General features: G+C 29.7%; 2 protein-coding genes across 2 annotated transcripts; both read right to left on the reverse strand.

Moving 5' to 3' along the window:
* Nucleotides 1-7,079: 7,079 nt before the first annotated feature.
* Nucleotides 7,080-7,988, reverse strand: LOC103572022 (uncharacterized). The gene has a single exon (XM_008550403.1). It carries the CDS (start codon nucleotides 7,986-7,988, stop codon nucleotides 7,080-7,082), a length of 909 nt encoding a protein of 302 aa, XP_008548625.1.
* A 10,351-nt stretch (nucleotides 7,989-18,339) lies between these two features.
* LOC103572017 (spermine oxidase) lies at nucleotides 18,340-25,130 on the reverse strand. Its single transcript, XM_014443857.2, has 8 exons — nucleotides 24,854-25,130; nucleotides 20,254-20,524; nucleotides 19,961-20,174; nucleotides 19,660-19,890; nucleotides 19,087-19,212; nucleotides 18,817-19,019; nucleotides 18,630-18,750; nucleotides 18,340-18,559 (listed from the first exon to the last, which is right to left on the reverse strand). Exons 1-8 carry the CDS (start codon nucleotides 25,047-25,049, stop codon nucleotides 18,443-18,445), a joined length of 1,479 nt encoding a protein of 492 aa, XP_014299343.1. The 5' UTR covers nucleotides 25,050-25,130; the 3' UTR covers nucleotides 18,340-18,442.
* Between the last annotated feature and the right edge of the window lie 943 nt (nucleotides 25,131-26,073).

Below are 26,073 nucleotides of genomic sequence, written 5' to 3' on the forward strand. Positions count from 1 at the left end.
TTAATCAAATTAATAGATAAATAAAGTGAAAAAATATATGTATCATTATATTTTTTAAATAAATTATCAGAGTCGTATCAGCTTTTATTGATCGAGGCATTTGTTGCCGAAACTTCGCGTGGGTTCTATATTTACTTTAAAATATTTCATTCAGATGTAAATGCATACGAGCAACAGTGACGTCACATTTTATTTATAATACACGCATAAATACTGTTTATTGTCTTTTATTGTCCAATATGATCATACAAATGTTATTTTTAAAATTCTTGGTCGTTAATAAAAATCTTATTTATTCTATTAAAAAATTCAGTTTTGTTTTAAAAATTTATAAGGGAAAAAAAAAATAATCATTTATTATTTACATTTTTTCATGTTATTTTTATTAATTTATTAATATTATTAAAAAGTTTTAGAATTCTATAGACTGTTCCGGAAACTTCTTATCTCCGTCGCATTCTCAAAACCCGCAATCAATTTGCATGGTCTCGAATAATCTAGATTGTCTACATTATCTTCAGTGTTGCGTAGAAGAGATTCCCTGATAACAAGACATTCTGGTCAGAAAGTTGATGTCAATTTGTTGCCATCAAATTGACGACAACTTATTAACAACTTCGGCCTTTGTACCTGTTGACTTCAAGTTGTTGCTAACTTTCGCTTAACAAATGGAATGCCAACTTTCTCGAAAAGTTGGTGTCAACTTCTGCGTTCAACTTGTCAACAAATTGCAGTAATTGTATTTTTCACTTCCTGGCAGGGTAGATATCGCCGTCTGTAAGAAGATAATTTTAGTTTGTAATTTGAATAAACGATAGATGGTAACAGTATAAATATTTTCACCCATACGTCTACAGAGTTGATAAAACTTCGTTCGCTATGAATATTAAATTAATAAAATAAATAATAAATGACTGCATGTTTTTTATTATCACTAAATTGAACAAAATAATTGCATGTCTTAGGCATGAACGCTATCATTTACATATTTTCATTGTTCCATTGTGCTTAAGACATGCTCGATAAAAGGGAACGATAAAATATTTATTATAAATAATAAAAAGTATGTATAAATAAATGAATAAGCATTAGATTATAATAGCGCATCATAAGTAATTAAATTATTATGATTGCCAATTTAATATGAAGCATATTTTTTGAAGCAACACATGTGTTAGTTTTTTGTCGCCATATTGCATGTTTTTGTTTTAAAAAATTATAATTTCTCAGAATAAGTGCTATTTTTTTAATAGAAAAATTTTCGCATGCTATATTCAAAAAAAAAAAAAGTTGCTTAATCCAAGAGAAAAATTTCTTGGGAAAAAAGATATATATGGAAGAAGGTAAAGTCACCGGTGCTAGACAGCAGTATCAGGAGTAGTTCGGCGCCTGCCGGCAGATGGCGCTCAGCCATTTGTAGTGTCCCTGGTAAGATATACATTTTGGAACTTTTATATTAATCAACGTGTTAATCAAGGCACTTTACTATATATATGAATATGAATCGATAACTTGCACAGATGTTTATTTTGTATATTTTTCGTTCTATTGTTATTAGTTATTACTAAAGATTATTTAATATTCATGAAAATATAATTACAATCACTTGTTGATATCACCAATCGACAGCATTTTTTCTGAAACGAATTTTTATCGTATCGATATCTTTATAACATTAGGTAACAAAAAAAAAAAAAAAGTTTTCGGTACGATACGACAGCAATTCGATTCAGAAAAAATCCTGTCGATTGGTGGTATCAACATTTTTTCTATTTTTTCAATTCAATCCGGACTTTGAAAAAATCCATTTGTTTATAACTTTTATAGTTAACAAAAACAAAAAAATAGTCTTTGGACGATACGATAGAAATTCACTTTGGAAAAAATGCTGGCGATTGGTGGTATCGACATTTTGTCATTTTTTTTTTTTTTTTTTTTTTTTTTTTATTTTCTTTGATTTTTAATGTAAAAGACTTAAGAGAAATATTTGTTGGGAGGATATATATGTGGAAAAGGAGAAAGTCATCGGTGCTAGGCAGCAACGGAAGTAGTTCAGTGCTCGCCACTAGATGACACTCAACTTCTTGTGCTGCTCCTGGTTAGATAGATATTTTAGAGTTTTTATATTCCATACTTTAAAACAATTTTGGAACGGATACTCCTCTGTTAATTGACAGAGTGACAAGTGCTTGTTTTGGTGATCATACAGTAGATCCTTACCTACATAATGACATTAATAATTCCTTGAATTATATGTCGATATTAAAAAATAAAAAACGATGTTAAATCGAAAAAGTGACTGATTCTATTGACTTGTAGTGAAGCAAATAATAGAAATATTATTGTCAGTACAGCACTAGCTTGTTATAAGATTTTTTTTTTTTTTTGATAGTTATATCAACTATTCGAAATCTACTATGTAGACGTAGTTACTGATACTATTTTAATTTATTCAAATAAACTATGAATAAATTATTGTAATTACTGCGAAAGATTACGTTACAAAAACTAATTTTTCATAATTATATCAACTACTTACGATCAACTAGATTGAAACGATTACTAATACTATTCTAATTTATTACAGCAAACTATTCAAACACTATTTTTCTCCACTGCTAAAATTCAGGTTTTGATAACTTAATTATTATAGTTATATCTACTAATTCATTCCCGCTGGGCTGAAATAGTTACTAACACTACTTTAATTTATTGAAGCTGACTACAAAATTATTATTTTCAGTACTTTGACAATTAATTCTTGAGTAGGAAAATCAGCCATAACCAAAATCACTGCACGATGTGGATTTGTGAAATATTCATTCATCATAAAATTAAGTGGTATGGGACAGCCGGATTTCCCGAAGTCATAATTACCATCTCTAGCTATAACTTGACGACTATTAATCCCATCCCAAAAACTTATGTCATTAATATAACATTTATAGATCTTATTATAACTAGCTTGCATTGTTTTGTATACGGAGTTCCATTTAGCTGTTAAATCGTGAAGCAGTTTTGTATTTTCGTAAATGACATCATCATTTTGAAGAAGACACTCACGACGAAGGATTAAAGTACAATCGTAAAATAAGTCATCCAAACTTGCTAATAGAATTTTCCGACGGTGCTGTCCAATAGTGTCATTTAGCTGCCAATTTTTGACTAAACGCTTTCCACCCACAAAAGTGCTGATGTAAAAATTAAGAATGTCACAGTTCCTTCGGGTAATTTGATATTTTAAAAGATCAACTTGGTGTATAAACAAAATTACGAATTGATATGAAATAGTGCATCCGCAAAATTAATATTTGTAGCAACATCGTATGTATAGATTTCGAATAAATTAGATTTTGAGCGTATGCCGATGTCGAAAACACGAACTCCATACTTCAATTGCTGCTGATTATTCAAATCTTGAGTTTTTGATTTTTTATCGTTGACTTCGTACGAAAATGGCGAATGAGTATCAATAAGTGCAAGCTCATTTATTTTGTTGTGATTCGGCAATCTCACCAAATATTTAACACGTTCTAAATACGGTTTGTTTGTATCTCATGAACATTTAGTATTACATGATTCTACCACATTATTAAGTAATGTGAAATGAAAAATGAACAAATGAATGAATAACCACTTCGAAATCATATTGAATAATTCATTTGAATATTAAAAGACACGAACAAATGGTAACCAATAATATTCATGTGACCGTATCTACTCAAAAATATCAATGCTTTTTATAGTTCTTATTTGAAGCATCGATATAAACAACTGTTTTTTTTTTATTTTATGATTTTATTCCGGTAAATAAACATATTAAAAAATCTACCTGTATGTATTAAAAAAAATCTGGGCGTCGGTTGACCCTGCGGGCCAGCCCCAAAACTTCCCGCTGTTTTCGACCTCAAAGAGCTCGAAAACATTAGTGTAGATATATTTTCGAGCTCTTCGAGCTCGAAAATGCTATCACATGCAATTGTTTTTTTACGATCTTTTCAAGCTCTAACAAGTTACCTGTTATGCTGAAGTTTGAAAATTTAAGAATCGAAAATCATCAATGAAGCGGTTTTTAAAATTTAGTTCCTGATTTTGTTCAGTAAAATAAGTGTATTGAGGCAGAAATCAATGTCGAGGATCAAAATCAAGATTTAAATAAGTTTTGACTCATGTAAGAAACAATAAAATATGAAATATCCGATAAAAATATTAAAAACTACGTTTTATCGATTTTTTTGTTGATAATATGATTTAAACTAAAAACCAAGTTCGATGACATTATATGATCAAAAGAAACCATAAAAAAGATGAGTTGGTATGATATCAGGCACATTTTAGTACGTTATATTATGATTTATCCGGAAAAAATAACATAAAATGTTATTTTTTTAACTTTTCAACGCCGATATCTTTTGAACTAATCAATCGATTTTGATAGTTGACATGGCAATCGGCGCGTTTTATTGAATTATAGAGCTGATTAAAAGTTGAAATCGATCGCGTCAGCCGTTTCGAAAATATTAAAAAAAAAACCGTTTCTTAGCATTTCTTTCTCCCGCGATAACTCTCGAACAAATTATCCGATTTTGATGTTTGAGGTGGCAATCGACGCTTTTTATTGAGTACTAGAGCTGATTAGATTTTGAAGTCGATCGTATAAGTCGTTTTTGAGAAATGAATAAAAAACTAAAAAAAAATTTTTTTTTTTTCGTAATTCGCAAATATTTTCGAGTCTATTCTATCAAATGATCTGAAATTTTTCGGAAAGTTGATGGCCAACAAGCTCTTTCGATTGCCACCTCAACCATCCAAATCGATTCATTAGTTCAAAAGTTACAAAGAGTTTACACACACACACACACTCGGACATCATTCTGAAAATAGTCAGAATAGCTTTCTAGGACCTCAAAACGTCGACTTCTGATGAAAACTCGATTTTCGAAAATCGGGGTGAAAACAATAACTTCCCGAAATTTTTAAAAATCGTCGATTTTCTTAGCGGGAAGTTAAAAAGTCATTAATTAAACTCGAGTTGATTTCTCCACTAAAATCTAAAAATAACATTTTTTTTTATGTTTATTTTTTATCGACGAATAATAGAATTAATTTAATGAAGCCATTGTTATTGTCGTATTTTTTTCCATGACGTCAAAACTAATATTGTTTTAAAAAAAAAGTTGACGATATTGTTGATTTGACAAGTTATCGATAAATATTTCTTTTTTTATTTCAATAACAAGAGTTAATTTTAAAGATAATTACACTTTTTTAACAGAATAAAAAGTATACTAGCTCTTAATGTTGATTATTGTCATTGCACTTAATGTATGTAAAGTTTTTTATACATGTGAAATGAAGGCCATCCCGTACCCAATTAGAATTTTTTCCTCGATTTGCCTGAAGTACCGTGAGGACTTTCTCAGGTTAATATAAGTTTTGCCTTAATCGCTCCCCGGTAGAAAAATTTGATCTGATTTTAGTCTAATTGGACTATTTGATCTATTTTTGATCTTTTACAAAAATTTTAAGCTGTTTTTGATCTGTTGTTTTAAAAAATAATTGCGTTACGGGCAGACAAAACTAGATTCATTATTGAACTTTAAAAAATTTTAGTTCTGAAAATTTGCAAGGACAAAACTGGATTTAATCATGGACAGAAGATTTTTATTTGTGGCCAATATTTATAAAAAAAATATTAAGCTACAGAGATGATTATGTTTTGCTTACTACTTACTCAGTATCTTTTGTTTAAAGATGTCGGCAGTTAATGAAAATTGGACAGCTTAATTTTTAGTTGTCTTGACTACATATTTATTGCAAAATTTGTAATTAAAAAAGTTGTAATAATAAAGTAAAAAAAAAGAAAAAAAAAAGACAAACAATAACTGATGACATATTATAGGTACACACGTATAATATAGGTATAGTTAAGAGTACTGAAAAATAGTACTCACTTCGGAGCGCTGTAAAACCTTAGTTATTGACTTAATGAAAAAATGATGCGAATAAAAGTTGTTCCTCAAATAACGATGTACAAAAATGGTCAGATATCATTTTTTCGTAAAATGATAAAAAAAACAGTTACATCGAAAAATATAAAATTTTTTCGCAAATTTCTGAAGATTTTCGCTTATAACTTTTTTATTTATAGTTCTACGACAAAAAGTTACTGGACCAAAGTTGTAGAGAATTTAATTTGCAACAAAAATGTTAACAAATTTTTTTTTTTAAATAAATAGTTTAAGAGATATATCGTAAATACCATTTCAACCCCTATTTTCAAGATGGCGGCCGTGGGACAAGGGTGGCGACCCCACAAACTTGGCTTTAGCTTTACACTGACCCCCCCTACACATCAAAAAAATAAAATTACGTCCTCTAAAAAACGCAAGGTAAGGCCTAAAAAATGTAACATTTCAATGGACTATTATAGCATTAAATGAAAGTGATAAAATAACTCTTAAAATGTCAAGAGATTTTTGTTATTTACTGAATAAAATTGAAAATATTTTGGAATTAGAAAACATCAAAATTCTTGTGACATCTTATTACAGAAGCGCATTAGCATGTTTCAAATATCAAAAAATTAAAATAAATATATAAATCTAGATTATTATTATTATTTATATTTATAAAAAGTCCCGTTTTTTATCCAAAAGCGATTAAAAGCAGTCTAAAAATTATAGTCAATAAAGTCTGCTTTTGTCCTTAAAAATAATTGAACACAGGCCAATAATTATAAAAAAAAAAAAAGTCTGTTTTTGGTCTAAACCCGATTTAAAACAGATTAAATTCCTATATAAAATAAATACGATTTATAAACTTGAATTAAATAATAAAATATTTGAATTTATCATTTATTTTAAAACAGATCTAATTTTTTGACCTGTGGTTTACAATCATAGATGATTCATTTCTCGCGGGTATGAGTACACAAGTTTCAATAAAATTGTTGTATAGGTGAAAAAAAAAAAAAATATAATAAATAAATCAGTACTTTAGAATTTCTGATATAATAAAACTTTATTGATTATGGAAATGTAATTTTGATTCTATTTCATTATCCTTAAACTGTAAGATCAGTGCCACTCAGATCGCCAACTGGAATTTAGAAAATTAATGTCGTTTATTACATCGATTAATTCTTGAGTAGGAAAATCGGCCAAGTAGATATTCATTGCTATGTATGAGTATACAAAATTTTCAGTGACCATATGATTAAGTGGAATGGCACAATTATCTCCGAAATAATAGCCACCGTCTTTAGCGATAGCTCGACGACTATTGTGACCATCCGAAAAACTAATATCATTTATTAGACATTTCGATCGCTTATTATAACTTTGTTGCAGTAAATCAATAATAGATTCCCACTTATTGTATAAATTAAAGTGTTTCTTTGTGGTCTTATAATTAATTTCGTCATTTTGAATAAGACAGTTAATATTGAGATCAAAACAACATTCAGTGAATAAATAATCAGAACTTGCTAATAGAATTTTACCGCGATGCTGTCCAATAGTGTCACTTAGATGCCACTTTTTAACGAAACGATTTCCGCCAATAGCGTTCTTAATGTAATAATCAATTACTTCACAATGAGATCTAGTTATCTCGAGTAATTCAACAGTAACTTGGCGTAAAAACATAACTACAAATTCACCAGGATTGAGATCAAGAAATTTTTGAATTTCCGTTAATGCTTCAGCAAATTCAATGTTCGCTGGAGCATTGTCTATGTAAATTTTGAATAAACTCGATTGTAGTTTTACACCAACGTCAAAAACACGGATTCCATATTTCAATTGTTGTGCAATGTTCAAATCTTGTGTTTGCGATTCTTTGACATCAACAGCATATGATAATGAATGATGAGTCCCAATGAGTACAAGATTATTTAATTTTGTGTCATCCGGTAATTTCACCAAGTATTTGATGCGCTCTAAATACGGTTTATATATATGTGTTTCGCATTTATGATTGCACATTTCCACAAGGCTATTCGATAATATACAATAAAATATAATTGAAAAAATGAAAATCCGCTTTGACAACATGGTGCCAAATCGATTTTTTTTTATGACTACCAAGAAAGAAAAAATAGCAATTCGAACTAATATTTTTCAACTAAAAAACAACATTCGTGAAATAATATCTTATTTTTACCAACATAATTATTGCATCAATTAGTAGGTAACGATAATTTTAACTCGTTGTTTTTTTTCTATCATTTCGTTGTCAATTGTAATAAAATAAAATGTTCTATAATTACATTATTTATTTCATTACGTGTCAACTGATATTTTTGATATTTTAACACGAAAATAAAAAAGTCATTGTGGACGGAAAAAATTTCGCTTTACAAAAAATTAGTAATAACAGATTTTTTATTCCTCGATCATGATCTTGAAGAATGGGCATAAAGTTTTGTCAATAATCTGACAATTACTCCTTACGAAACTCTGCACGGTGTAGGAAGTAACCGTATAACCAAAGCATCTTTTTTTTTAGAACTTTCTCATCGAAAACATGAAAATATTTTTACAAACATTTATTTAGATGAAATGTATTGAAAGTCTTGAGCTCAACAATAAAAGTTCATTAATTGAACGCGTTTTAATTCTTAACATGAATTTGTATAATAAAAATAAACTATTAATATTTTTTATAGAAAAAAAATAAAACTTTAAAAATAATACCTATAACTCAATAATGACGTCGAATTAAATGCGTTTATCAAAGGATAAATTAGAAAACGTAAAAGATATTGTTAAGTTATTTTTGTCAAAGTTATCGCTTTTTTTTTTTTATGTGTCCAAGATTATTTTATACAGGAAAAAACAAATTAGTAAGTTCAAAAGTATATTACACATGTAGGGAGAAAAGTACACGGGAAAAAATAATCAAAAGCAGTTACCGATCATTTCGGTACCCGATACCAAAATGATCGATTGCTGTTACCAAAAAATCAGATCAAATTTTTTGACCCGGAACCATTAATATATATGCAAGTTATTAAAAAAAAATTAATTTATGTTCTAATTGGTTCATGTTATTTTAATTAATTGATTTTTATATTTTTTGGGTCCTAATAAGTAATTTTTTCAAATTATTCAAGGAATCAATAATAAATAGCCATAGTATTAACAATGACATCATAGAAAAGAAAAAAGTAATACTCTTCGATTCAGAGTTGAATTTTTTCTAAAATTCTCGCGTAATATCCCTAAAAAATAGTTTTTTGGCCCACTGAAATTGGTCAATAGAACTAAAATAATCGGTTGTAGCTACCGAAATAGTCAGTAGCGGCCATCAAAAAATAGTCGGTAGCTGCTACCGATTGCCAATTGGTAGACGGCATTCATTCTTTGTTACCGTGTAGAACATTCCAATCCACGCGCGTAATCGCATACTCGAGCCGAAAACAATTTTTGCCTCTATTCATGGAAAGAATTGCGCATGTGCTAATTTTTATCATTTGTTTCTTCGTTAAAGAAATTAACAACTTTCTTTCCTCTAAATAGGGCAGGAATGGAAATTATTGACTTTTACCGTTGGACATTCTAGTTTTCGATCAAATTGCGCTCAAGATTATTATGCTTCAAGTAATTTAAGAAACCAAAAAAAAAAAATCGGTCTGTCGGTTGACCCTGTGGGCCAGCCCTAAAATTTCTCGCCCATTTCGAGCTCTTCAAGCTCGAAAATACTTTTGTATGCCTTTGTTTTCGAAAAATAACGTTTTTTACTATTTTTTCTACAACGATATCTCTCGAACGAATAAACCGATTGAGACGTTCAAAGTGGCAATCGACGCGTTTTATTGAGTACTACAACTGATCAGATTTTTAAATTGATTTATTGAGTCGTTGTTGAGAAATTTTCAAAATACTAAAAAAAAAAAGTTTTTTTTGAACTCTTTCGTTAACGATTTTTCTTGAACGAATGAACCGGTTTTGATGGTTGAGGTGGCATTCGACGTGGCTTACAAAGTTTTAGAGCTGATTAGATTTTGGAATCAATCCATCGGGCGAATTAAAAGTTATCCAAAAAAAACATTTTTGAACCTACCCTACCGATTAAGTCAAATTTTCAGTGTTTTTAGTAAACAATAAGCCGCGTCGAATGACACCTCAAAAATCAAAATCAGTTCATCCGTTCAAAAGTTACAGAATATTTACATACACTCGTACATGATCTTGAATTTAGTCAAAATAGCTTCTTAGAATCTCAAAACGTCGACATCTGTTGGAATTTCGATTTTCAAAAATCGGGGGTGAAACCAATAACTTCCCGAATTTTTTAAAATTTTCAGTTTTGCTAGCGGGAAGTTAAATATGTAAATAGACGTGAAATAGTGTCATCTATCAGTGAAAATAGTTATTTTATATTTAAATTTCAGTTATAAATAAAAAGAACTAAATGCTATGACTTTCAGTACTGACTTACTATAATAAAATGATATAAATAAATGTGATTAAAATAATTTGATTGTGTAAATCATTTCAGTATATAATAACTACAATTAAAACCATTGTTTACAGTTAAAATATTGTCACGAGTTATATTAGTGATAATTATATCCGTTCGCTTTCGATACTTTCAAATAACTGATCCACTATGTTTTTAAAAGAGCTACTCGTATTTTCACTTATAAATTATTCAATAATCCCAAATAATTTCGTGGAATCTTGCAGTATGCAGTGTCAAAAGTATACATACAAAACGTATCTACAACGTGTTAGCTATTTAGTAAAATTGCCGGATTATAAAAAATTAAATGATCTTGCCCTTATTGGCACGCATTTATCATTTTCGTACAGTGCCAGTAAACCCTACGCTATAACCCAAGATTTAAACATCGTACAGCAGTTGAAATATGGAATTCGAGTTCTGGACATTGGCATACGACCACAATTTAATATGTTTGAAGTTCAAGCAGAATATGCTAAGACAAATATTAAATTTTCTGACGTATTAACGTCAATCAACAAATTTCTTGATTACAATCCTGGTGAATTTATAGTGATGTTTTTACGACAAAATTATCCTTCGGAATATGGTGTAACCTTAAGCAATTGTGAAATTCTTAATTATTACATAAAAAGTTCTGATGGAGCTGGAAAGCGTTTAGTTAAAAATTGGAAGCTAACTGACACTATTGTAAAACATCGGGGTAAAATTTTATTGGCAAGTTTGGATTATTCATTCAAGAATTGTACTTTTGATTCTAACCGTCAGTGTTATATTCAAAATGATGATGTTATTTATAGAAGATCGTATACCATTATAAATACAAAAGATAAATTAAAACATATAACTGAAACATTGAAAGCGAGTTATTCAAAAAGTTATAAATGTTATATTAATGATATAAGCTTCTTCGATATTCATTATGATCGACGTATAATCGCTAGAGATGGTGGATATGAATATCAGCAGTCTTGTCCAATGCCTTTAAATTATCTAATGACGCAACGTTTTGCAAATCCTCATCGTGCATTGATTATCGTTATGGCTGATTTTCCTTCGCAAGAACTAATAGATAAAATAAATGACAGTAATTTCCAAAATTCATCATGGAGATCTGGATGGGACTAATAATAATAGTATTCAGAAATTCTAAAAGGACACACCACGAATGATCATGTGATATTTTCAATAATCAATATACTTTTATTATTTATTGAACCATTACACGGAGAAAAAAATATAGTAATTTTTACTAAAAAATATAGGTAAAAATTACTATATTTAGATTGTAATGTTGAACCGCTATTGAAAATATAGGAAATATTATTAATCACATTAGTATATTATACTTATCGTGGTTAGTAATTTTTACAATACGGATAAAGGAATATTTACTATACTGTTTAGTAAAATATACATCTCAAATATGAAATAGTAAAAAACCTCATTAGTAATAATTGTAAGTCGTTTAGTAATTTTGAAAGTACGAATATTGGAATATTTACTATACTCTTTAGTAAAATATACATCGCAAATATGGAATAGTACAAAACCTGCTTAGGAATAATTGCAATTAATAATTACAATAAGCTTCCGTAATTTGAAAAGTAAGAATTAAAATTAACTGATTGTAAAAAATAATATATTTATACGAATTATTAATAAATACATAATGCATTTTTTTATCTTAATATATGAATCTTTTCATACTTATAAACAAATATATATATGTGACTATTATAAAGATTTATAAACAATTACATTTTTAAAGTATAATTAATTAATTTGAAATCATTGATTCGAGCATAGTTGACTGTACACTAGTTGACAATTTAGTGTTAACTAGATTTATAACTATTTATCTAATTTAAAAATTATTCATCATAAAAAATTCAGTGAGTCTATAAAGGATAAATAAATGATTCAATTTGCTATTATTGTTATAACAAAACATTTAATTTAAAAAGTTATTGTCATAGTACAATATGTTGTGTATTTGTAGGAAAAGACATTAATTATGATTATATATAATAATATAATAAATATTAAGATGCTGTTAGATTCCAAAGGAGCGTCTATAACCGGCAGTTCCATTTTCACTTTTTTTAATCACAAGCACATGCACATATATTTCACCTTCACTCAAATAATCACTATACAATTTTATAGGTTATGTTTCCTGAAGACAGGTTAACAGTACACACTATTCCAAAGCCGTTTGGGCAGAACTGAGTGGAGCGCTCGCCGGGTTACAACGATATGGTTTCAACATAGTACAAAATTACTAAACGTTTAGTAATTTTTGTATACTATGTACTTAGTAGTATTTTTTATGCGCATAATAAAATTCATAATACACGTAGTAAATTTTATTTCATGAATAGCAAAATTTATATTCCGTTCAATAATTTATCAAATCTCAGAAATGTAATATTTACTATATTGCTTTGTAAAATATACTTTCCGTTGTATTGTATTTATTAAAAATTGATGTAATAAAATTTACAACTCTGTTTAAAAAAAATTCAATCATGATAGTAAAAAATCTATTACGTATAGGAAATTTTAAAATCTGCATATTGTAATAATTACTGAACTGTAAATTTTACTAAACGTTTTGGAATAATTACAAAATGAAATGTATTTATTCATTTCTGTTAGTAAATTTTACTAAAATATTGCAATTATTACTATATTTTCGAGACTCGTTTTCTCCGTGTACCTTTCACCTCAATTAAATAAAAAAACTAGCCTAATTTTATTGAATTTCTAATTTTTCTTAGGTCATAATTCCTAGCCTCAATCTAGCCTCACTCAGTAAAAAAAGCATTTCGAGCCTCAAATGCGGGGATCAAAGAGCCTCAAATAATTGTATTCGAATTTAAATATATAGTCGAGACTAGGTTCATATGAGGCTCATCGAGGCTTATTGAGGTTCATTGAGGCTCAAAATGCATTTTTTACTCAGTGAGGCTCGATTGAGGCTAGATATTATGACCTGGGTTATGTTACTTAAATGCTCTACTAGATGTCATTTATAATTTGAGACCTTACATCTTAAGACAGGACTGGATCGCAGCCATCTCCTGGGAAAAAGTTTACCTCCACACTTCGATCACTTAGTAATAATGTATCACTAATGAGACTTACTTTGTCTTTTATAATTTTACTATTTATTGTAATAGACTTAATATAAGGTTCTGTTTCTTACTTAAGGTTCGAGTGAATAAGTCTTTGGGGCGGTTAAGCCCTAGCTGATCGCACTCTTGCGTAGGGGACTTTCTTACAGTTTCCTGCTGCGCGAGACTTACCCCTATCCGGTCATTGGTCTGGAGACAAAGCTAGGCTGAAAATAATAAGACATGTGACAAAGATGGAAAGCCTCATCTCTCACGTCCTCAAAATCAGGATCGCACTGTTACACTACCCGTCGCCAGACTGAAGTTGGGGCTCGGAAGCTGAGAAGAATTTTTCCAAATTAAGAGTTCTGCCTTTGACTTATCGTTCTTAATTTATAGCCTTGGCTTGCCAGTTTTGGGCCGAGATTCAGCCAATACTCAAGTGAAAAGCTTTGGTTTGCCAGCCTTGGGGCAAGGTTCAGCCATTACTTAAGTGACAAGTCTTGGTTTACCAGTCGAAATAACAAATAGTACCTAAAAAACTCTGGATTCTGTGAATAGCGTAGCAGCCTAGTGGATAAGACGCTTGACTACCAACCTTGAAGGACCAGGTTCGAGACCCAGCAAATGCAAAAAAAAATAAGTTTCATTGATCTACCTAATTTCTGTGTACAAATTTATTTCCATATGTTATCATCACGCACATGTCTACCAATATTTTTCTTTTTTTTTGATAAATTTATTTTTAATAAGCATAGGTACTTATTTAGCAACAGTCGTGGTACAATACTGGCTCTCGATATTGGGCTAATACTAAGATGCAGTCTTGGCACAGTGCTGTCACTCAAGCTTGGCTTGGTGTTATCATTTCGATGCTTAGACAGACTTGGGTCAAGCTTGAATTTCAAGCTTTCCCCAGAGTTGATAAGTCTTGCGCCAAGCCTCAGCCAAGCTTGGGCCAATTGTTTCTTCCTATAAGAGGGTGTAGTACTATTTTAATTTATGACTTATCTAACCAATAGTGACTCGTCAGTCATTCAGATTATTTTCAAATCTTAGTTTTTTTCTATATTGTACCTCAAAGCCCCAGTAAAAACTTTAAACTTTCCACTAAATTTTATTGAATAAGAAATCAACAGAGACTATTTTATTATCGATATATTTTGCGCATTTTGAAAAATTAAATCTGCCTTTGACTGAGGTTTACATATTTCTCAGCATAATGCAATTAATTTGGTTTTCTGTACTTATTATAATCTATTACACACAAACGAGTTTTTTTAAAATTCATTATGCCACAAAGGTTTGAACAGCATTGATCGTGAGATGAACACTGTAATCAATCGAAATAATTTGTCAAAAAATAATAGTGTATTATTTATTTCATGTTAATATTAATATTCTTTCGCTTAGCATACCATTTTTGCCATTGGCAGACATTGTTTCGTTGGTTGATAAATTTCCGTGTCTTCTAAACTAGTTGTTATTTTAGTTATTATCACATCAGTATTATAAAGAGAACCACAAACTTTAGACGTTGAATATTCAGAAGCGATACAAGAGTTCGAACAGCATTGACCGTTTCGACGACACTGTGAATAAAATGATTTATAAATTTATTAAAATCGCAAACATAATTATCAAATTTATGTTATGATATTTTTTCAATTTCTTTCAAATGCTGCAAGAACTATCTAGATCAGTTAATTTATAAAAAAGATATGAGAGGTTTACATCCGTATAACCCCCCCCCCCTCTCACACACACACATACAGATGTTTCTCTGAAAATATCAGAATAGCATTCTAGGACCTCTAAACTTCGACATTTGCTAAAAAGTCGGTTTTTGAGAATCGATGTTAAAGCAATGACTTCTCTTTTTTTTCGGAAAAATTTTCAATTTTCTTGACAGGAAGTTAAAAAGATTTAACGTATTCGCGTCCTCGAAAACTTAATATTTCCTGAAGTACCTCGTTTCGCTCCCTTTCCTGCCCTTCCCGTATGAAAAAACAATAGGGTAAGAGCACCGGTAATCAGCTTCTAACCAGTAGCCAGCCGGGCCTATACTTTAACATTGGCTCAAAATATACACGGAAAATAATATGTAGTATCATTTACAACAAAATTGCAGTAAATGTGTTTGTAGTTAAAAATACCACATAAATGATAAAAGTTACTAAATATGCGACAAATTTTATTAAGTTAATAAGTTGAATTTACTCCTATTTTGCGGTTAATTCTACTGCACACTGCAGTAACAAATACTCCAGGCGGGAGTTGAGAGCACTACAGAAGGAGCACTTCTCGCTATTCCGCCATTTTGAGTTTAATCTGTTGTGTATATTCAATTATTAAAGCGTCTCATAAATAATCATCTACCTTTTTTAGAACCCAAAAATTAACAAAAAATTTTTTTTTATTCTGCTTATTCTTACGGCGCATTTATGATAAAAAATGTCGTAAAAAAAAATAAAGATTTCAATAGCTTTTTTGCCTTTAAAAGTTGGAAAAAAAAATGGCTTTCATATTTTTGGATAAAATTTCTATTTTATCTTTTTTGATAATATTGATGTATTTCTTTTTTTTAAAGTACATGAAACAATGAGCAATTAAAAAAAAAATTGATCAATTTGATAAAAAAAAATTAACATGGCCTAGCGTGGGCGGACCCTATTTGTAAATAATTACCATGTTTAGTATATACAAATATTTCGATAAGTGATTTTTAAAAATAATTTATAAAAATTTTAGGTTATATACCGTTTATTTTTACGTAACTGCATATTGAGTAAATTGAACTACAATTGGAGTTACAAATATCGCATACCGTGGCATATCTTACTTTTTTCTATAGTTGACGCTTAACTACAATATTGTAGTAAATCTAACCACAATTTAGAGTTGTCTCATGTCATACTACATCCTGTGGTAAATGGAACTCCAGTTGTTGTTGTTGCCATAACTACAATTTATTTTCCGTGTAGTTAAATTGGCCACATATATTTTCTGATCTTTATCATATATTTTTACATATATTTTGACTACCCTCGCGGTTTTGGAAATACCGAAATAATACCGGAATTATACGGTATAAATACTGCATAAATATGGTATGACTCGAGTTATTTTAGCCAGTTTTTTTGCCGTATTATTACCAAAAATTTACTAAATAAATTCCTAATATTTACGGTAATAAAACAGAAAAAATACGGTATTTTCACAGAATTAAAACAGTAATTATACAGCATATTTATAGTGTATTTTCGGCATTTTTGCAACATCAACCGTTCTACCCGTAAAAAAATTTATATATAATTATATAAAATTTTATTCAGTTATATATAATTTTATATAATTATATAGAACCTTATAAAGTTATATATTAAATAACTGTCATGAAAAAAAAAAAAAAAAAAAAAAAATACCCGTTAACTCGTGGACTCAATCCCGAGACCTATTTGTTCAAAGTCTGATCTGGTAGCCATTATGCCAAATCACTTACTTGAAATATGTTACTAATTGTATTCAGATGGATACAAACAAACTTAAGAAAATTGAAAACATCAATTTTCACAGATAGTTATTTTCACTTACATGTTTTTGTTTGAGTAAGAATTGTGTAAACCAATAAAATAAAATAAAAAATATTACATTTTGCACATTTTCAATGATTTTAAATGCAGAAGCGAACAAAAAATAAAACCATATTTTTCTACAATTTTCTATTTTATCAGCGTAAATCTGGCGAAATTGCAGGATACTGACGGTATTATTATCACAAAAACAACGATTTCATTATTGTAACATTATCGTATTATAGTTTTTATACAGCATTTTATTGGTAAAAGTTCTGCATTTTTACAGTTTTTTTACAGCATTTTTTTGGTAAAAGTTCGGTATTGTTATAGTTTTTTTGCAGCATTTTTCCAGTAAAAGTTCGGCATTTTTATAATAATATTACTGTAGTAATCTGGTAACTCTACAGCATAAGTACAGAAAGTATATTGCATAACTACAGGAAAAAAACTGGCCAAAATAACCATTTTAATACCAAATTATTACGGTAAATTTACGGCATGTGCATAAATCCCGAAAATTTACGGCATTTTTACGGCATTCGCAAAACTGCGAGGGTATATATGTTATTTTCATACGGGCTTATAATACAAATATAATTATTTGTAAATGAAAAAATATTTTAGTATATATACCTATTATTAATTATACGTACCGGTGTTTCGTCTGGTGAGCATGATAATTGAATTAATTTCCCTGTTGCACAAGTTATAATCAATAATTTAACAAAAATCAAGAGTAACATAATTTTTTTTTTCAATATTACTTGATGCTTCGAGCAATGTTCAGGGATAACAAATAAATTTTTTCTTTCTATTTTAACGTTATCACTAAAGATTGCCGGGACCTTGAGAAGTAATGTGTTGAAAGTAATAAAATTGCAGTTTTTTAGAAATAGTAATTTGTGATAATTGAATTTAATGGCTGATACTAGTTTAATGCTATTATATTGAAAATCGAAGTATAAAAAAATTTGATTTCACTAAACTTGAACAAATGAATATTCTTTAATTCTGAGTGCCAATCGAACTTTTCGAAATTAGTGGTTCAGTTTGCACTTGGAATTAGTAAATATCCACTTATTTTCGCTAATTCATATTTAGAGAGCAAGTCACTGCAAACATTATTTTTTCAACTTCCCGCTAAGAAAAAATGTATCAAATCAACACCTGTGTTAGCTGTTTGAAGAATTTTTTATTGAAACAATGAAAAAACAAATTATCTTTTATAATTTGTCCATAAGTATATCATTTTTCTTATTATCAAATAAATTTTCATTAATTTCTTATATTATAGTAATTTACTAAGCGATCAGCTTCACGCCATCCTGTTTCAATTGCACCATTGACCATACCGTAATGAATAGATGTACCTTCTCCAGCAAAGAGCAGTATCTATAAGAAAGAATTGAACAATGAATTGTCTATTCCACCTCCGAAATTCAATAAATTCTAATATCCTTACAGGTTTATCATTTTGCATGAGTGGTTCAGCATAATCTTCGGTACGAGCACCAGCAATAGAGTCTTGTATTCCGGGGAAACTGTACGTTCCAAGAAAGTTTTCATTTGTGTTCCAAAGGGTTCTAAAAGAAAAGGAAAATTAATTTTTCAATTTATAGGTTAACTTTTATAATTAAATAAGACCGCACCTTTTTATTATAGTCGGCTCAGTTAGATTATAAGTTTTTCCAAAAAATTTATTCATGAGCTGTTTTACTTGCTCTTGAAATAATCCTTCCGGAGTGAGTTCCATTTCACGTACGTAAGGTCCACTTACCCAGAAAAGAAGCAGTTTTGGTTTATGCTCAATCCTAGTACATAGAGACACACCAAGCATCCATTTTTTCTGAGGCTAAAAATAATGTTGTTTAATTATTGAATAATTAATTGTAACGCATAAAAAATTATGAAATTCATACATCGTTTTCTAATTCTTTTCTGTCTTTTTCAGTCCAATATATACTCCGGCCAAATATTGGATCGTTTAACCACCAAGGATTTTCATAATAAATAATTATTTTAGCAGTACCTCCGAATGAAAGATTCTAAAAAATTTTTTCATTGAAATTATTTCGTAAATTCAACAATTACACTGAGAAAAAAAACATTAAATTCATATGAGAAAAACACTTTAATATATTTCACTCGATAGTAGATAGGACCAAATACTTATTTAACATTATTGAACCTGAGAATTAATCTATAATTCCTCTTCTTCATCCGCATCAAAATACCCTTCTCTAGTGGGGGTGAACTTTGACACAGGCTAGAGGTAGGCCCTGACGTCAAAGGCTACGGGCCTCAAGATTCCTAACTAGGTCTGAGGTTGTGGGGACTGTGAGCGTTGTAGGCAATTCCCACTTAGGCGCCGCGGGTATGATTTTGTCTGACCACCGTTAAAGAGTTAAGTAACTGAAATACTTAAGTCGAGCATTGTCTCATAAAAATATAAATTTTTTCTCTCAGTATATATTTGTTGGAGTAACAATTACTTTAATTGCGTTAAGTTTATTTTCAGGCAACAGCGGATTAAATAATTTGTTGTAATTTTTCTTCAAAACACCTAAAGATGGTGTTACTATCACGTGATCAGCAAAATGTTCTTCTCCATCAGCCGTTGTTACCTTTATGGGAGTTTCATCAAATTTTATTTCAATTACTTTGGTATTCAGTTTAGTTAGATTTCTTATTGGAAGTTCTTCCTCTGGATTTGGATATTTTTTCTACAATAATAATTATGTATTACTAATAATTTGCTAAGAGTTCCATGATCAATAGGGGGTAAAAACAAACCATAAGTATATCTAAAATAGTAGAGTATGTACGTTCTTTCCAATTGATTACTTGATCGCCTTCACATTCTGGGTAATTTAATACTTTTACTGCCGAAACTTCATTCCAACTTATTGCCGCATCGTCCGCCATTTTCAACAGTTCTAATAAATGTAGCAGGGGCTGGTGCAGGTCAGCCGTTATTTCTGAATGATTTTTGAAATATTCATTTATTCTAAAAAATTGGTTTTTTAAAATATTAATTTAAAGAACAATAAATTATCATTTCATTTCAACAAACATAATATAATTACTTTATTTCAGCATATTCACCAAATGAGCCCGTTTTTAAATCATCAATACCACCATGGTTAGAACTCGTTAAATCATCAAAGAATTCCATTAATGGAGTCACTACATGTTGAGGTATTTCATTACCGGAAGATCCAAACATTCTAATTGTTTGAGTCCATTCTTTGTTATCATCAGATCTTTGTAACAGTCCTAATGGCCAAGCTAGTTCAAATACAACATTTCCAACTTCTCCCGTTACCCATTCACCTCCGAAGTCAGCTAAATACTCACCTTCAATATACAATAGAGAGTCAATAAAAAAATACGGAAAAAAACTTTTCATAAAATTTCACAAAGCTTAAGAAAATTGGTTAAGAAATTCTGCAAGATTTGATATAATTTACGATTGTACATAATAGAGCAACGTCAGCTGAATTTTATAACCTTATATATGTCTTTTAGTTGATATGTCATAACAGTAAAGATGACTTTTTTTAATGCGAGTTAAGTTTTTTTTAAGCGAATAATATTAAACAAAGTAACCAATTTTATAAAGTATAAATCTTATTTAATAATAATGAAGTTAATTATTTTTATAACTCTGACTGCATGACACTGACTTTAGACTTTTAGCGGCACTATTTTTTCAGTGTATAAGATCTAATTTCCCGGCGGATTTGATATTACGTTGAAGAGGTTCGACCGATACTAGTGAGTCAAAGTAGTGTTTGAATTTTTGTCTTTGCTAAATTCTCCTAATAGTTACGAAAATTCATTATTTTAATTTATAATAACATAACGAATTCATAAATTAATATTTATTACATATTTAATTAAAGAAACCCTCGCAAATTTGAATCACGGTGGAAACACCGTGAGTTTGTTCCATTTTACCACTGTGATTACGCGGTGTATCCACCGTGATTCCACGGTGGCTTTACCATCGTGTGTACACGGTGTTTTCACTGTGATTACACGGAGAGAAAAGTATAGTAACAGTTACAATTTATTATAGGAATGGTTCCCATACTGCATGGTAACCGGTATTTTTGAAATGTTGATTATAGGAACGGCACCCATATATATTATGGTAACCATTTCTATAATTATAGGTATAATTCCCATATGGTATCGGAATAGTTCCTATGGAATTATGGTAATCGTTACCATAATATTATGGGAATGGCTACCATAATATTATGGGAACGGTTACCATAATATTATGGGAATGGTAACCATAATATTTAGAAATTATAATAATTTTTTTTTCTATAGAATTTTGCAGTGTAAATTATTATGAAGTTATTTATTATTATTATTATTTACAAATTAATTTTTATCTGACCGAAAATAATATTTTATTGTAATATAGTTTCACAAAAAGATTAAATATACAAAAAAAAAATTAGTATAATTTCTAAATATTATGGTGACCATTCCAATAATATTATGGTAACCATTATCATATACACTTAGGAACCGTCACAATGTGGTTATAGGATTGGTTCCTATTTGCTTATGGGAACTGTTACCATAATGATAGGAATTGTTCCCATATTTATGGAAACCTTCCCAGAAAGTATGGGTCTATATTCCATAATCCCAAGTAATCATTACCATAACGGTATGGGATAATATTTCATAAACGTACTAGGAACAGTTACTATAATTTTTTTCTCCGTGTAGGCAGTGGATACACCGTGGAACCACGGTGGTGAAATCGCACAAAGTCACCGTGGAATTACAGTAGATACTTCGCGTAATCACAGTGGAAACACGATATATACACGGTGGTAAAATGGAGCAAACCCACCGTGTAACCACGGTGGATCCACGGTGTTCACATTTCCACGGTGTTTCCACCGTGATTCAAATCTGCGAGGGAAGAAATGAAATGACTTGGTTATTTTTGACTCATATGATTTAATAAAAGATTCGGCAACAGCGCGTTCTAACTTCTTACACATCGATATTCAAATTAAAGCGGGAAAAATTTATTTCTAATCTCGTCTCTCTTATTAATGTATTTCTATCTTTGTTTTTTCTCTCAGCTGCTTCCGCGACGTTGCCAAACCCTCAATAATATGTACACAGAAAAAAAGGTTGACTTGGCCCAAGATAATTTTCGCCTTCATTTTTGTATTCTTGGGCTGAATAATTGGGTTTTTTTAATCCGAGAACATTTTCTTCGACTAATATTATAAAATATTGTATCAAGAATAATTAAATTTTAATTCAAGTTAAATAATCTTGGTTTAAGAATATTTATTTCAAATCAAATATATTTTGTTTCTAACCAAGTAAAAAAAACTATCAAAACAAGATACTTTTCTGTCTTGGTTGGTGAGTATAGTAAATTGTCACAATATATATCAACATCTCAAACCAAGAACTTTTTTTGCGTGACAGAAGAACATTTGCTCTCAGTTTGAGAAAACTACATTATCGACTCAAGACAACGGTCTATTGTAATGAGAAAATTTTAATTTTGATTTAAATGAATTATAATCTTAGCTTAATAAAATTACTTTTTTTGAATCATGCAAATATTTACTTAACGGAAGACATAAAATTCTCCCATTGATGATTTTTTTTCTTGACTTAAAAAAATTCTAGTCTCAATTCAAGAAAATAAATGACTCTACTTGAAAAAATATATCGACCTACATTTTTCAGTGAATCTATAGGTAACGATTACCATAATATTATGGGAATAGTTACCATAATAGTATGGGAATGGTTACCATAATATAATGGTAATAATTCCCATGCATTATGGGAATGATTACCATAGTATTATGGTAACCATTGCCATATACGCTTAGGAACCGGTACAATGTGTTTATAGGATTGGTTCCTATTTGCTTATGGGAACTATTCCTATGAGTTTGGTAATCATTACCATGACTCTTTCACATGCGATATGGGAACTGTTACCATAATGATAGGAATTGTTCCAATACTTATGGAAACTTTCCCAGAAAGTATGGGTCTATATCCCATAATCCCAAGTAATCATTACCATAACGGTATGGGATGATATTTCATAAACGTACTTGGAACAGTTACTATAATTTTTCCTCCGTGTGGTGAGCATGATAATTGAATTAATTCCCCTGTTGCACAAGTTATAGTCAATAATTTAACAAAGATCAAGAGTAACATAATTTTTTTTTCAATCTTACTTGATGCCTCGAGCAATGTTCAGGGATAATAAATAAAGTTTTTTTTTTTTTTATTTTAACGTTATCACTAAATATTGCTGGGACCTTGAGAACTAATGTGTCAAAAGTAATTAAATTGTTTTTCTTAAAAAATAGTAATTTGTGATGATTGAATTTAATGACTCATACTGGATTAATGCTATATTATATTAAAAATCGAAGTATAAAACAATTTTATTACACTAAACTTGAATAAATGATTCATTCTCATAAAAATTTTTTTATGAGAATCTATCGGATTTTTTAAGCAGGGATATTACAAAATTTTACGTATATAAAAAAACGCTTATAACAAGAAAAAAATCTGTCTGTCGGTTGACCCTGCGGGCCAGCCCCAAAACTTCCCGCATATGTCATGCTCCTTGAGTTCGAAAAATTGTTTCAGATACATTTTCGAGCTCTTCGAGCTCGAAAGTACTTTTGTGTCGTTTTGTTTTCGAAAAAAAAAACGTTTTTTACGATTTTTTCTCAAACGATATCTCTCGAACAAATAAACCGATTAAGACGGTTAAGGTGGCAATTGACGCGTTTTATTGAGTACTAAAGCTGATGAGATTTTTAAGTCGATCGTAGATGTCGTTACTGAGAAATCAATAAAAAACTAAAAAAAAATTTTTTTTTTTTTCGTAATTCACAAATATTTTCGAGTCTTTTCGATCAAATAATCTGAAATTTCCAGGAAAGTTGATGGCCAACAAGCTCTTTCGATTGCTACCTCAACCATTCAAATCGATTGATTAGTTCAAAAGTTACAAAGAGTTTACATACACACACACACACACACACACACACACACACACACACACACACACACACACACACACACACACACACACACACACACACACTCGGACATCATTCTGAAAATAGTCAGAATAGCTTCCTAGGACCTCAAAACGTCGACATCTGATGAAAACTCGATTTTCGAAAATCGGGGTAAAAACAATAACTACCCGAAATTTTTGAAAATCGTCGATTTTCTTAGCAGGAAGTTAAAAATTTATTATACTTTCTAAATATTATGGGAATTATTACCATAATATATATGGGTGCCGTCCCTATAATTAACATGTGAAAAAAACCGGTTACTATGCAGTATAGGAACCATTCCCATAATATATTGTAACTGTTACCATAATTGTCTCTCCGTGTAGTACAGTAATCTGCGGTAACTTAACGTAATTCTACCGTAATATTGGGTCCGCCAGGGTTATAATTTAATTTTGTTATCTATCTAATATTTTTTAAACAATAATTACAGCCAATAAAATTTAATGATATTTTACAAATTTTTCCCAGGCCAATTTAAGCAAAAAGTTTTATACAAAGATTTTTCATGGGAACAGCAATAAAGACATTATTTTGACATATATAAATTAAAAAAATCATGTTTTACCGATTTCAACAGAATAAACTCTTCCACCCATTCGATTTTCTGCTTCAAATATAGTAATATTGTTGAATCCATTTTGAATGAGTCTTGAAGCTGCAGCGATACCAGATACGCCAGAGCCGACAATTATGATTCTTGGGGATATTTCTTCTGATGACAAGACACAGCTTATGAAACCGAATAACATTAAGTATCTCATTGTTCAATGAGTATCTCAATAAAAAGTTGATCGTATTTCTAATGTGGACTGTTATCTATAAAACTTGTTTTGTAACTGATGTGTGATGTACTTGAGAGTTCTATTTAAAGCAAAAGAAGGCCATTCTCCAAGGGTGTCCCCCACTTTTTTGCAAAAAAATGTGGCGCTGCCTGGTGGCCAGCAGCCGCACTAAAAAAGTACTAGGGCTGAAAAACTTTATAATTAAATTAAAATTATTTAAAATAAGCAGATGCAAAAAATATAAATTTTGTAATGAATAAAACAATTAAGATTATTTTTTAAAATCATTAGTTAGTTTAAGAAAAATTTAAAACCTGAGATTGGAAAATAATATTTTCATTGACCTTGAACTGTCAATAGCATATTTATTTTATATGAGTAATTAAAAAATAATTTTAATATTTATCCAAAATAAGCCAACGCACAAGTAATTTTAAAGACACGTAGAATATTAAAAAAATTACTTACAGTAATTATAAATACCCAGTTGAGCGTAGTTTCTTTAATAAATTTCAGCATTATATTTGCCATTTAGTAACTTTTTATTTTGTCAGATGTAAACATCAGGCCTGTATACTATTTTGTGGGCGCGTGCAGGGCGCTCAAATATAGTAGCAGGAAAAATTAAATTTTTTAAAAATTCATTCCTTTCAGAAATATTAATAATAAAGTTTTATATTGCACGCCTCGAACGCGAAGCGGAAAGGTTGTGCTTTACAACGGACTTGTCAAGGTCACGCGATTTTTTATTTATTAGTATCAATTAATTGAATTTCGTATCATGAAAAAAGTATTAAAAGAAGATATGTACCGTAGTTGTTTAATAATTGATTATTAATTTGATAAATCATAATTGATTTTGATATTGAATTCCGTTCAAACCCTTATGTGAAAATTTGAAAATAAAATAAATAAATAAATATTTTACCATACAAGTCGCTGATGACGTATTTCCCTCGCAGTTTTGCGAATGCCGTAAAAATGCCGTAAATTTTCGGGATTT

The sequence above is a fragment of the Microplitis demolitor genome, chromosome 6 (assembly GCF_026212275.2).
Source record: "Microplitis demolitor isolate Queensland-Clemson2020A chromosome 6, iyMicDemo2.1a, whole genome shotgun sequence".
NCBI classification, from domain to species: Eukaryota; Metazoa; Arthropoda; class Insecta; order Hymenoptera; family Braconidae; genus Microplitis; species Microplitis demolitor.